The sequence below is a fragment of the Petaurus breviceps genome, unplaced genomic scaffold (genome assembly GCF_028583685.1).
Source record: "Petaurus breviceps papuanus isolate PSGF00001 unplaced genomic scaffold, PetGlider_PUasm1.0 151, whole genome shotgun sequence".
Lineage (NCBI taxonomy): Eukaryota > Metazoa > Chordata > Mammalia > Diprotodontia > Petauridae > Petaurus > Petaurus breviceps.
Window position 1 is genome coordinate 31,244,433 of NW_027185712.1, and position 12,723 is coordinate 31,257,155.

At 34.7% G+C, this 12,723-nt stretch overlaps 1 protein-coding gene across 1 annotated transcript in view; it reads left to right on the forward strand.

The window, feature by feature from the left end:
* The window catches only part of ADCY2 (adenylate cyclase 2), a 586,315-nt gene that overhangs the window by 454,688 nt on the left and 118,904 nt on the right, over nt 1-12,723 (forward strand). Inside the window, exons 12-13 of the mRNA XM_069076933.1 lie at nt 1,294-1,374; nt 10,902-10,971. Coding sequence (XP_068933034.1) covers nt 1,294-1,374; nt 10,902-10,971 — 151 coding nt within the window. The remainder of the gene's footprint in view (nt 1-1,293; nt 1,375-10,901; nt 10,972-12,723) is intronic.

The window sequence follows — 12,723 nt, forward strand, 5'->3', positions numbered from 1 at the left end:
ATTTTTATTCTAAATACATGACAAAGGGGTATATTCATTCAGTAACCAAATACTTGGTCAAGTTACAGAGAATCAGGACATTTATTTTCACAGTTATTACTAGAGTCCTTATAAATACTGTCACTAAATGTATGTAAAAGTTAAGAAATGCTAATAAAAACTGCTTCTTAAAGGCATTCTGCTAGGGGTCTTTAGCTTAATTCAAATGAGCAATTCCAAAGTCCAAGCTTTCCTGCTGTGAATCATTCACATAATAGTTATCAATGAACACTTCAAAATAAATGTAGTTATTAATTTTTAATGTGTTGACTTTTTCAAAGGACTTTATAAAGACATGTTATAATCACAAGGTTGTTTACTCCCAAGTTCAGGCTATTAAATAAGGAATTATTTCTGAATAGGCCTGAAAGAAAAGCTTTCTCAGACAATTTAAAATTTATGTTTCAGGGCGGGAAGGGGGGGGGGAGAGTTGGTTTGGATTTCATTTTTCATCAGCCTAGAAAACTCCCATCGTATATTTAACATAGTTGTTTGGGAAGTTAAGTGGTTTACCCATGATATTAAAGCTAGTAAGCTTCAGAGGTGGTTTTTGAGGCCAACCAAGTCCTCCTAACTCCAAATCTAGTTAGTCCTCTAGCCATCACGTGATATTCCCTCTCAGGTTAAGATTAAAGATATCTAAAATATCTAAAATTGCCTATGTAATCTCTCTGAAAACTGAACCAGTGAATAATGAACAAAATTAGTCATTCAAACTCACCCCTAATTTGTGAGAACTTTCTACTTATGATTCATATAAAAATTAGATTCCTTTTTATCAAATAAAGTTGTTATGTCAAGTCAATCAGGGAAATATAAAAGCTTTTATAGGAGTTCTAATATGTAATCAAAACTCTCAATTTGTACATTTTCTGCAAACCTTTCAAAATATTATCTTTTTGTTGTCATTTAATGCACATCAATTGTTTAATCTGCAATTGGGGTATATGGAGTATATACTGAGACCAACTTTCTTGTTGTTGTTCAAGTTGTTTTCAGTCATGTTCAACTCTTTGCCATCCTATTTGGGGTTTTCTTGGCAAAGATACTGGAGTGGTTTGTCATTTTCTTCTCCACTAAGACCAAACTGTCCACTAAATTCAATAAGCCTTAATGTCTGTACTATGTTGATAAAATATCCTAATGATCAAAAACATTTTTTATGAAATTGAACAAGTGTTTTGGCAGCATTTATACAAAGGCAGGATGGTTATTCTTAAATATTTATCACTCTATGGTTTCTTTTTCCTCTAGAACCAAATCACAGAAGAAGAGATTTGAAGAAGAATTGAATGAAAGGATGATTCAGGCAATTGATGGAATCAATGCTCAGAAGTATGTTGACATATTTTAAGAATTGTCCATTATTGCTCATCTTGCTTTCCCATTCCTGTTTCCTTTACCCAGACAGAAATTACATGTTTTTGTCTTTTTGCTTATGTTCATATTTTTCTAAATATTTTCACTTGTCCTCCACTTATCATAATCCCTTGGGAATATTTGTCCTTACAAAGTTATATTTTCTGTGTTCCATGCCCCAGAGTTCTCCCCTGTAAATAATATCTTACATCTTGTTCTTTTAATGTTTTAATTTCTCCTACACAATATGCTTTATTTTAAATGTGTCACTAGCAAGAAATAAGAAAAATCAACAAGGAATACTATCAGATCAATAAGTATTATTTGAAAAGTTTAAAATGGAGTTCATCTGAAGTCATATTTTTTTAATGCATGCATCAATAATGGAGGTAATATAGGTCTCTGTGGCTGATTGCAAGCCATCCTATTTAGAAATTGCCTGTTCTGAAATTAAAGAGAAGAGTAGCCATGGTCAGAGAAGGGAAAAGAAAAGAAAAATTATCAGATACATATGTGAAGATTTAACTGGTTTGAATCTGTAAGATGAGATCATTGGGGGGGGGGAATACAACATTTATCATATTTAACAATTTGTTAAAAATTGACTAGCCCCATGCAACCTCATCACTCCTTACTGACCAGTGAAGAAGGGACACATTTGCCTAGGGTGAAAAGAATAATGTATCCTTCCAAGGGCTCAGCCAGCATTGCCAGTTTTGTTCAGTTGTTTAGTCATGTCCAACTCTTCCTATTCCTATAGATTACAGTGTGCCAGGACCTCCATTTTCTTCCACCGTGTTCTGAAGTCTGTCAAGCCTCATGTTCGTTGCTTCCATGACACTATCTATACTTCTCATTTTCTGCTCTCCCCTTTTTTTTGCCTTCAATCTTTGTTATTATAAGGAACTTTTCCAATAAGTCCTGTCTTCTCATTATGTAGCCAAGTGTTTAAGTTTCAGATTTAGTATTTGCCCTTCCAATGAATAGTCTGAATTAATTTCTTTAAATATTTATTGACTGATTTGATCTCTTTGCTGTCCAAATGACTCTCAAAAGTCTTCTCCAGCAACATAATTCAGATGTGTGGGCTCTGTGGCACTCAGCTTTCCCCACAGTCTAACTCTCACAGCCATACATTACTACTAGAAAACCATAGCTTGACTATACAAACCTTTGTTGACAAGATGATGTCTCTGCTTTTCAGTATGCTGTACAGATGTACCACAGTTTTTTTTTTTCCCCCAAGGAGCAAGCTTCTTTTAATTTCATGCTTCAGTTGCCATCTGCAGGGATCTATAAGGCCAAGAATATAAAATCTGACACTGCTTCCATTTCTTCTCACTCTGTTTACCAGGAAGTGATGGACCAGTTGCCATGATCTTAAGTTGGTGTTTGGTGTTTTTCTTTTTTGATGCTAAGCTTCAGGAAAGTTTCTGTACTCTCCTCTTTCACTTTTATTATACTTCTTAATTCCCCTTCATTTTCTGCCATCAGAGTGGTACCATCTGAATATCAGAGATTGTTGATATTTCTCCCAACAGCCTTAATTCTGACATTTGATTCATCCAGCCTGGCATTTCACATGATGTACTTTAAATATAAGTTAAATAAATAAGGTGACAATATACAGCCTTGTTGCATTCCTTTTCTGATCTTAAACCAATCAGTTCCATGTTTGGTTCTAACTGTTGTTTTTTGGCCCACATAGAGGTTCCTCAGGAGATAAATAAAATGATTTAGTACTCCCATTTCTTTGAGAATTTCCACATTTTGTTTTGATCCACACAGTCAAAGGCTTTAGTTTAGTCAATGAAGCAGAAGTAGATGTTTTTTTTTTTCCTGGAACTCCCTTGCTTTCTCACTTTCTCCATAATCCACCAAATTTTGGCAGTTTGGTCTCAGTTTCCTCGGACTCCTCAAAAGCTAGTCTAATTTGGTAATTCTCAGCTTCTATATTGCTGAGCCTAGCTTGTAGAATCTTAAGCATAGCCTTGCTGGTGTGTGAAATGAATGTAATTGTTCAGTAATGTGAACCTTCTTTGGCATTGCCCTTCTTTAGGCTTGGGATATAAACTGACCTTTTCCAATCCAGTAGTAAGTGTTGGATTTTCCAAATTTGCTGGCATATTGAGTGTATCACTTTATTTTTTTTTTTGCTTTTTTTTGGGAGGGCATTTGAGGTTAAGTGACTTGCCCAAGGTCACACAGCTAGTTTTTTTTGGTTGTTGTTGTTAAGTGTCTGAGGCCAATTCCAAACCCAGGTCCTCCTGACTCCAGGGCCGGTGCTCTATTAACTGCGCCACCTTGCCGCCCCAAGTGTATCACTTTAACAACAACATCTTTAAGGATTTTAAATAGCTCATTTGGGATTCTGTCATCTCCTCTAGCCTTATTGTTAGCAATGACTCCAAAGGCCCATTTGATTTCATTCTCCAGAATTTCTGACTCTAGATCAGTAACAGCTAATTTTGTCTGTAGCGTCAATCTTAATACAAAGGCCAATTCAACATAGCAAAATTCTCAGGGCTTATACACTCCTTACTATATAATATTTTTCAAGTTAATTGAAACTGGAAAAGTATGAAAGAATAATGAAGTACCTCTGTCTTCAAAATTTTAATCTGAAATCTGTTAAACCTCATAGAATACACTATTGAGTGGATGTACCATTTCATTCATTTGTTCTATATGATTTCTTTGAGTCACTTAATTGCCAAAAAAAAAAAAAGACTGATATATATGACATGGATAAAAGGACTTATTCAATGAATCATAGACAAGAATAGTGACTACTTGGACTGCAGAGAATGAAATGAAACATCAGAAGACCATGAATGTCTCTAATTTCACTGACTGGTTCCTTGAAGATAAAAGAATAAATGAAAACTCCATAGGTAGCACAAATATGTCTTAATATAGACAATGGCAAACATCTACCTTCTTAAACTTTTGGAATGTTCATATCAATGACTGTAATTAGAAAATGAGATAAACCGTAATGCTTTAGTTAATGTGGCTTTGCTTTGTTTTTGTGCTAATTGCTTTCAAAGTCTGTTTGCTTTGTTCCATTTAATATGCTAATGCATGTCAGTTAATATTTGCAAGTTACAATGTGTTCTTATTCTATAATGGATCTTTAATGTTAGAATAAATGTTTATGTTGTAATTTCCCAATTAAGTTCCACAAATCAAACAGAAAAACAGACATTGCACAGTCATCAAATAAGGAAAGAGAAAGCAATAAAATGGAATCTATCGTGGATATTTTTCAAATTAGGTTCGATTACATTCTATTATTGCTTGAAGAATTTTTAACTTCCCTTGTCCTTTTGCATAACTGTTCTGATTTTACTTGTATTTTCTCATCTGGGAATCCATGAATATCTTTTTCAGTGAGAACTTTATGCTATGTGTATAGAAGATCAAAACAGCTGCTTGAAAAGTAAGAAAATCTATCATCCAGATGTTTTATCTGCATAGTACAAAAATAAAAGAGATGTTTGCAGACACACTCTGAGAGACCACACATATTACTGATGCCAAACACTCAACTACTATAATCATTTACAGGGGTTTTTGACCTTCAGACAATTCTCAGCCCATGTGGCATTACTCTGATCTAATTCATAAAAAAATATATTTGTTAAATTGTACTCTGACACTAGCCCATTTCTAGAATTACTACAGTTTAAATCCTATTACCATAAAACTCTAGGGACTGTACAAATTACTTAATTGTACTATTATTTTTTTCCAAGTAATACTTGAAATAGGAGGCAGTTGTGATATAATAGCTGGCTGTGGAATCAAGAAAATGTGTATTCCAGTTCCACCAATGACACATACTCTCAGTGTGTCTCAAGGCAGGTCATTTAACCTCTCTTGATTCAACTCTGAAAGTGTAATTTGCAGACTAGCTATTAACCTGCTTTCTGAGAGGTAGCTTCTTTAGCTGGTGGAATTCTCTGTATTAAAGAAATCACATATCTCTCCTCTCCCTAAACAAACAAAAAATAAAATGATCAAGTGGATTATTAGCTGAGTTTTACACCTCTGTTATTTGGAAATTTTCATGTTCATAAAACTAAATATCCCAGATGGAGTATAACTCAATGGTTGAAAGGTAATATAGGTATTTAACACATTACTTTTAAATATGTACTATTGGTTGAATACAATGTTGGATGCAAGTCTTCCTTTCTCTGTAATTTCTTCGAAAGCATGTTATTGTTGTTGTTGTTGTTTGTCCTTCATTCTGGAAGAGGACCATGACATAAGGGAGGTGATAACATGATGTGCAAGTGAATTGGATTTAAGTGAGGGAGGGCTTGGCAAAGTCACCAGCCTTACTTTCTCCTCTGGATCCATCTTGGTCCAGTGGCCAGATATAGATCAGGAGGACTAGAGATGGCCCAGGATGCAACAGGGGATCTTGGCCTTTTCAAGTTAAGGTCTTTAACTTGTCTCAGGTTGACTGAAGCAATACCCATTCAGTGATTAATAAGAAATGAGAACAAAAATGAACACTTTATTTAGTCAAAAAAAGGGGTGGGGGGTTGGATGGAGGAAGACTCACAGGGTTTCTGGCCAAAACAGAAACAATTTTCATTTTCATTCACTCTGAGCCAATCTGGGACCAAACAATGACCTAGTAGGGCTCAGCCTGGGACCTATTGTTGGCTAATCCTGGAGAGCCAGAGTGGTTTGGGGGTTAAGGCTGGTCTTTAAGAAAGAAAAACAAAATGAAGCAAGTGCTATTATTATGCCCATTTTATAGATAAAAAACGTGAGACAAATAGAGTCCAAGTAATTTGCCCAGAGTCACACAGCTAGTATTTGAGATAGAATTTAAACCCAGTTTTTTTTCTGATTCCATGGTCAGAATTCTTTTCACTTTTCTACCTAACTGCCTATGTTTTATGAGATAATTGGCCAGTTTCTTTCATGCTGGAGACTTTCATTCCCAAATGGTGAGAATCTAAAGAAACAAAGCACAAGTACTCACTTAGAATTAAGTGACTTCTCATCAAAGGGAGAATGGAAAAGTGGGATAGATAAACCTGAGTTTGGTGTTTGTAGATTAAGTATGAAGTAGATTCTTCTCAATGTCACATCAACAGTTTTCCACTTCTGGACATGAATTAAAAATGTTTTTTGGCACCATGGGGGTGATGCAGAGAGTCAGGGAGTCCAGGAACCCCATTAACTACAGAACCTGGAAAGCAGTCTGGAATGAATTCACGGACTTAAGCATTCTCTCAGTCAAGGTGGCAAAGATTTATTGTTATACTATACAGTGGGCAAGAGTTCTTAGGGAACCTGCAACTTTAGAGGGATACAGTTAAAGTTTATATAGGATATTCACTCCCATCAAGGGCACTTTTTCTTTTTAAAATTCTATGCTAAAATTTTACTTCAATTATATTAAAGGAAGGTTTTTGTACTCAGGTCCCTTTGTTTTCTTAGCACACAGTAAAGACTTAATAAATTCTATTTCATATACACATTTTCTTTCAAGGTTGTTGTCCAGTTTTACTGTGAGTAACATTTCTCAATTCCTAGAAACAATACAGAATTGCCTCATTTGAAGTCATGCATTTTCTTAGGCAATTGAACATTTGTTCATGTGAGGTGAAGAGAAGAATTAACTATTAAGTGAGCAATAAAAAATATACTGAAAAGCATTTCATATCCTAGGTGCTATTTACATATGTTATTAAAGCTACCCCAATAAAGATTTTACAGAGAAGAGAAATTAGACCTAACCAACTTGCAAACATACATTAAGCAGTTACTATGTACCAGCCAATGCCTCCTGATCACCTTGTCCTGGCATAAAACTATTTGTGATTTGTTCCCAATCACTTGATATTTTTTCCTTCCTTCAGATATTTATAAGAATATTGTTCAAAACCCGCATAATTCCACAACCTTAAGAAAGGATTCCCTTTGTATATTTTGTTAGGTTCAGATATGTTCTTCCATGCTTTGACTTCTGTAGGGTTATTTCTCTTTTCCCATATCTAATTGCCAGTACCAGGCCAGAGAACTGAGGAGCAGGCCCTCGGAAAATATTTGGTGGGCTGTGCAGAATTCCAACAAGTCTGAGGGAAAGGGCATAGTACCCAGCTGGGGTCAGTTTTAACCAACCAAAAGTCAGTTAGGGCAGAAATGTAGGCTAGTGAATCTGTTAGGAGTCCAAGAAAGGGAGAGAATGAAATAACCAAAGATTGCAGTAAAAAGAAGTCCCAAAGACTTTGAGTATAAACAGATATGTCAACAAGGAAAACAGTAAAAACAGATGGAAATGAGACCTCCCAAATGAGTAAACAAGTTCAGGCATCCATGAATAAATACTGAAAAGTAACGGAAAATGATCCAACACTTCATGAAACAGAGGACCCTACAGAAGCTAAGGAGAACATGGTATTACAACATGCTTTTTGTGAGTTGTTTAAAAGTAAGGAGAATTATAAGAGCAGAACTTATGTCCTACACAGCAAAAGTAATGAGCAGAATAGAAAAACTCAAACCTGCAATGGCAAGTTTCAACAAAGAAATAAAAGAGAACAATAGATTGGAATAGAAATACCCAAAAGTGAAGGACAGCCCAGAAGAAGAGAAGCAAATAAACAATAACTTTAAAAGAAAATTTGCTCATTGTGCTAGCAAAACATACTGATCTCTATGACAGGATGATCAGAAACAATTTAAGGATCAAAGGTATCCCAGAAGAACACAATAGAACAAAAAATTCAATACCACAATGAAAGAAATAATATGTTTTAGAATTTCTGAACATAAAAAATAAAATTAAATAAGTAAAAAAGAAAGTAAAATTCCAATTGAAACAATTTCCAGATTTCAGGGGAAAACAAAACAAGACTACAAAATCCAAGACACATAGTGGTTAAATCTAACAATTCAATTAAAAAACAATAAGTTCTATAAACCATTAGGAGAAAGGTCTTTGAATACAAAGGAAAAGACATTCAAATAATACAAGACTATTTTGTACCCCATAGAAAAGAGAAGGGAATGAAATAATGTATTACAAAGAGAAAAGGAACTGGGATACAATCCAAGGTGACCTATTCTGCAAATCTGAGTTTAACCATATAGGACAAAAGATGGATGTTTCAATAATGAAAAAAGAGTTTGAAACATTATTAGGAAGAAAAACAGAACTGAAGACATTACTTATTTCTCAAACACCCCAGATAATAGAAATGTAGGAGGAGTGAATAAAGGAAACCTGCAAGGACAGCAAGAGGACCAAAGTGTAAACAGAAAGACCAGTAGTAGACTTATTTCTAAATGACTTAAGCAGTTACAAGACAAAATCCATTAACTATAAATAGGATCAATTAAAAGATGATGCAGAATCTATCTGATCATATCACCCTCATTGTGTCTCTTGGGACTATTATAATAGCCTTCTGCTTGTTCTCCCAGCCTCAAGCCTCTGCACTCCAGTCTATCCTTCATACTGCCATCAACCAGATCTTCCTAAGCCCCATGTCTGATCATATCAGTCTCTATTTACTGTCCCAGTGGCTCCCTATTTTCCTTAGGATCAAATACAAAATCATCCATTTTGCTTTTAAAACCTTTCATAACCCTTATACAAACTGATGCTGAGTGAGAAGAGTAGAACCAGGAGAAATTTGTACACAATTACAGACACAACGTATGTGTGATGACCAACTTTGATAGAATGGACTCTTCTCAGCAATGCAGTGATATACATCAATCCCAAAAGACTCATGATGGAGAGAAATATGTGCATTCAGAGAAAGAACTAGAAAGAACTAAGTTTATATCCAGGTGGAAGCAAAATACCTGATCTTTTTCCTTCTCTTATTTGGTTTTATGTCCTCTTTACCATTTTTCATTCCAGCTGGTACAATCCATCCTTATAATCTGACTAATGTAGAATGTGAAAGTATTTATAGATCCTATGCTTGACTATAAGCCGTCATGGGGGGGGGAGGGGAGGGAGGGGGACAAAATGTGAAACTCAAGGAATTGTGGAATTGAATCCTGTAAACTAAAAGGAAACAAACAAATTAATAAAAATTAAAATAAAAAAACCTTTCATAACCTGGCCCCTTCCACCCTGTACAGGCTTCTTATGATGTCCTCCCCTCAATGCACTCTATGACCTCATTACTCTGACCTCGAGGTTCTCCATCTCCACCTCAGTGTATCTTCACTATCTCCCATGCTTGAAACTGTGTCTCTCATCTTTATCTCTTAGCTTCCTTGAATTCCTTCAAATCTCATCTAAAGTCCTATCTTCTGTAAGAAGCAATTCCCATCCCCCCTTAAGGCTAGTACCTTCCCTCTGTTGGTTACCTCTAATTTGTTCTGTCTACATCATGTTTGCACATGGTAATCTGCATGTTGTTTCTTTCATTGGACTGAGAGCTCCTTGAGAGCAATGTTGTTTGCACATGGTAATCTGCATGTTGTTTCTTTCATTGGACTGAGAGCTCCTTGAGAGCAATGTTTTTCACTTTATGAGATGAAAGTAAGGAGGGAGTACATTCCAGGCTTGTGGGATGGACCAAAAAGTCATAGAGATCGAAGATGGAATGTTAATTTGATTAATAGAATTAAGGCCATTTTGGCTGAATAGCAAAGTACAAGAGAGGATGTAATGTCTAATAAGGCTTGAAACATAGTTTGAGGTCAAATTATGAAGGACTTTAAAAGCTAACCAGAGGAGTTTATATTTTTTTTTCCTAGAAATAGAAATCAAATGGAATTGATTGAATATGGGAGTGCCATGGTCATATCTGAACTTAGGAAAGCCACTTTGGCATTAGTGTATTGGCTGGCCTGAAACAATGAGAAACTTGGGGTAGGGATACTAATTAGGAGGCTGTTGTAGTAATCTAGTCAAGAGATAATATTCTGAACTGAGGGGGCATTTGTGCAAGTGAAGGGTTCAGATGTGAGGAGGTGTTTTGTGGAGGTAGAAATAAAACTGCAGGCTATTTAGGCTAACTGATGGACTCAACTTTGTTATTCTGTAAGTGCATTGGGGAAGAATTGTGTGCTGAGAAGATTCAATAGAGAGTATTTTCTCTAGGATTCAAAGGTATCCTTCATAAGAGAGAAGTTCTATGTACTTTCAATAAAGCATCAATAATAAGAATCAGAAGTGGTGATTCAAATATTTTCAATGGACACTCCATCTCTCCAATAAAAAATTTTGGCCATTTATAGTATAAGTGTGTTTGCTGGTAGGTATATAAATAAGAACATAACATTGGCAGATATCCATTACACTCTCAGGATTCTATATCCAAAGAATCTCATATCTATTCCATTCAATTTTTTTCTTTGTTTCTGACCTACTCACATTTTATCATTCTAAATTTTTTTAAGGTTGAGGGGTGGAATATAAAATTATTTTATTCTTAAAAAAAAGAATGTTTACAGATGTTCTGATGGTGATTTTTGTTTATTATTTGTCTGTCTGTCTTTATTTCCAGGCAGTGGCTCAAATCTGAAGATATTCAAAGAATTTCTCTGCTTTTCTATAACAAAACACTAGAGAAAGAAGTAAGCTATTTTCACTTTAAAACCAACTGTTTTTTTTCTGAAATGTTAAAGTCATTTTTAAAAGTCTTTCTGAGGTTTCTTTTCAAGTTATTTGCATGTGGCCTTAAAACTACAGCTAAATATGTCAGAATCGTTCTTGGCTTTTCCTTTCATTCCCCCATGAATGTATTTTTGTTACCATAGGAGACCTGATTTTTTTTTTACTTTGCATGCCACAATCCACTCTATACTCTGTGCACATCTTGCAAATGATGTTGGCAACAGATGTTTCAGATACTTGCGTCAAGCTAAAGGGCTAAGGGCAAATATATGGGATTTTTTTTTTTATTTTCTTAGGGAAAAATTTTAAAACAGAACATCAACTTCTTGGTGATACATCTGTAGTATGCTTAAAAAAGAAAATATCATTAGATTTAAAAGACATTCACTGTTTTGGGGGAAAAAATAAATGTAGTTCACATCCAGTACCTTTCTTTAGAGGATGTAAAAAATGGAAAATTTTTAACCTTTATTGGATCTTAATGATTTCTAATTGTGACCCCAAAAATTGAAAAGTTTACTTAGCATAAACAAAAAGGTAAAATTTTCTTTATCTTTTTCTGTGCCAAAACTTAACATAGCTGCTTATAAATATATTCAGTAACCAGTGGAGTATTGGGAGTAAGGTGTGGAAAGGGGAAGTCTTCCCTTTCCTAGTTGAACTTTATTTCATTTTGTCTCCTGATATGTTTTGTTTCTTGTTGACCTAGACAAGGGGCTAAAATGGAAGTCATAAGTTCCATCCTTAAACTATTTAATTATAGCCTTGAATCACAAGGCTCCTATAAAAGCACAAAAGATGTGATACAAAACTCCTTGTAGCAAAACATGCATTAAAATGAAAATTCACCTGACATAACTATTTTTGCTACACCACAGACAATGTCCAAAATTTGGTATAGAATATAAGCATCTCTAACAAAGTATTTTCACAAGAAAATATTCTTGTGTCTTTATAGCCTGAAAAATTATCTTATACTCTTCTAATCATTGTTTTGACTTTTGACCATTTACAGAAGTATTGTTACGTATCTTTGTCCTCATTTACAATTTGCATGAGTAGTGTTAGCCCTCAAACAATTGCAATATATATGAATAGTAGGGTGTTGATTTTTTTAAAGATAATACTGGGTTAGACCAAGTTGGATCTAATAGTTCTTTTCCTCCTTGGGAGACAGTAACATTTTAAAAATAATTTTAACAAGCAATTTACTCAATTCTTATGGATATCTCCATACAAACTACTTAAGAATTTAAACAGGTAAAAGTGTAATCTCATGTATGTGAATTAATCATATTTAAATAATTATGCTAATGTTACTCCTTTATTAGCCTGCAAATTCTTCTGGACTTTCAATGACATTTATCATTAAAATGTGCTACTGACACTTGGCTAGTATATACCCATATGCGTACCACCAAATCTAGATCCTAAAGCTTTGGGGGTTCTCAGGGAAGGATTCAGTTCTTAATGTCTCTTTCTACCTCTATTTCCAAGCACAGCACCCTTGCCAGATGTATCAGTTAATGGTGGTAGTTTAAAATAATGGTAAGCAGTTATATAGAGATTCTTAAAGTTTTAAAAGCACTTTGCATACATTACCTCATTTGAGCCTCATAAAAATTTGATTATTATGAAGACACAAAAAAGACTGAGAGGAGGCTATACTAGCCTTACCCCAAGTTGATTACTGTCATATCTCCATATAAATT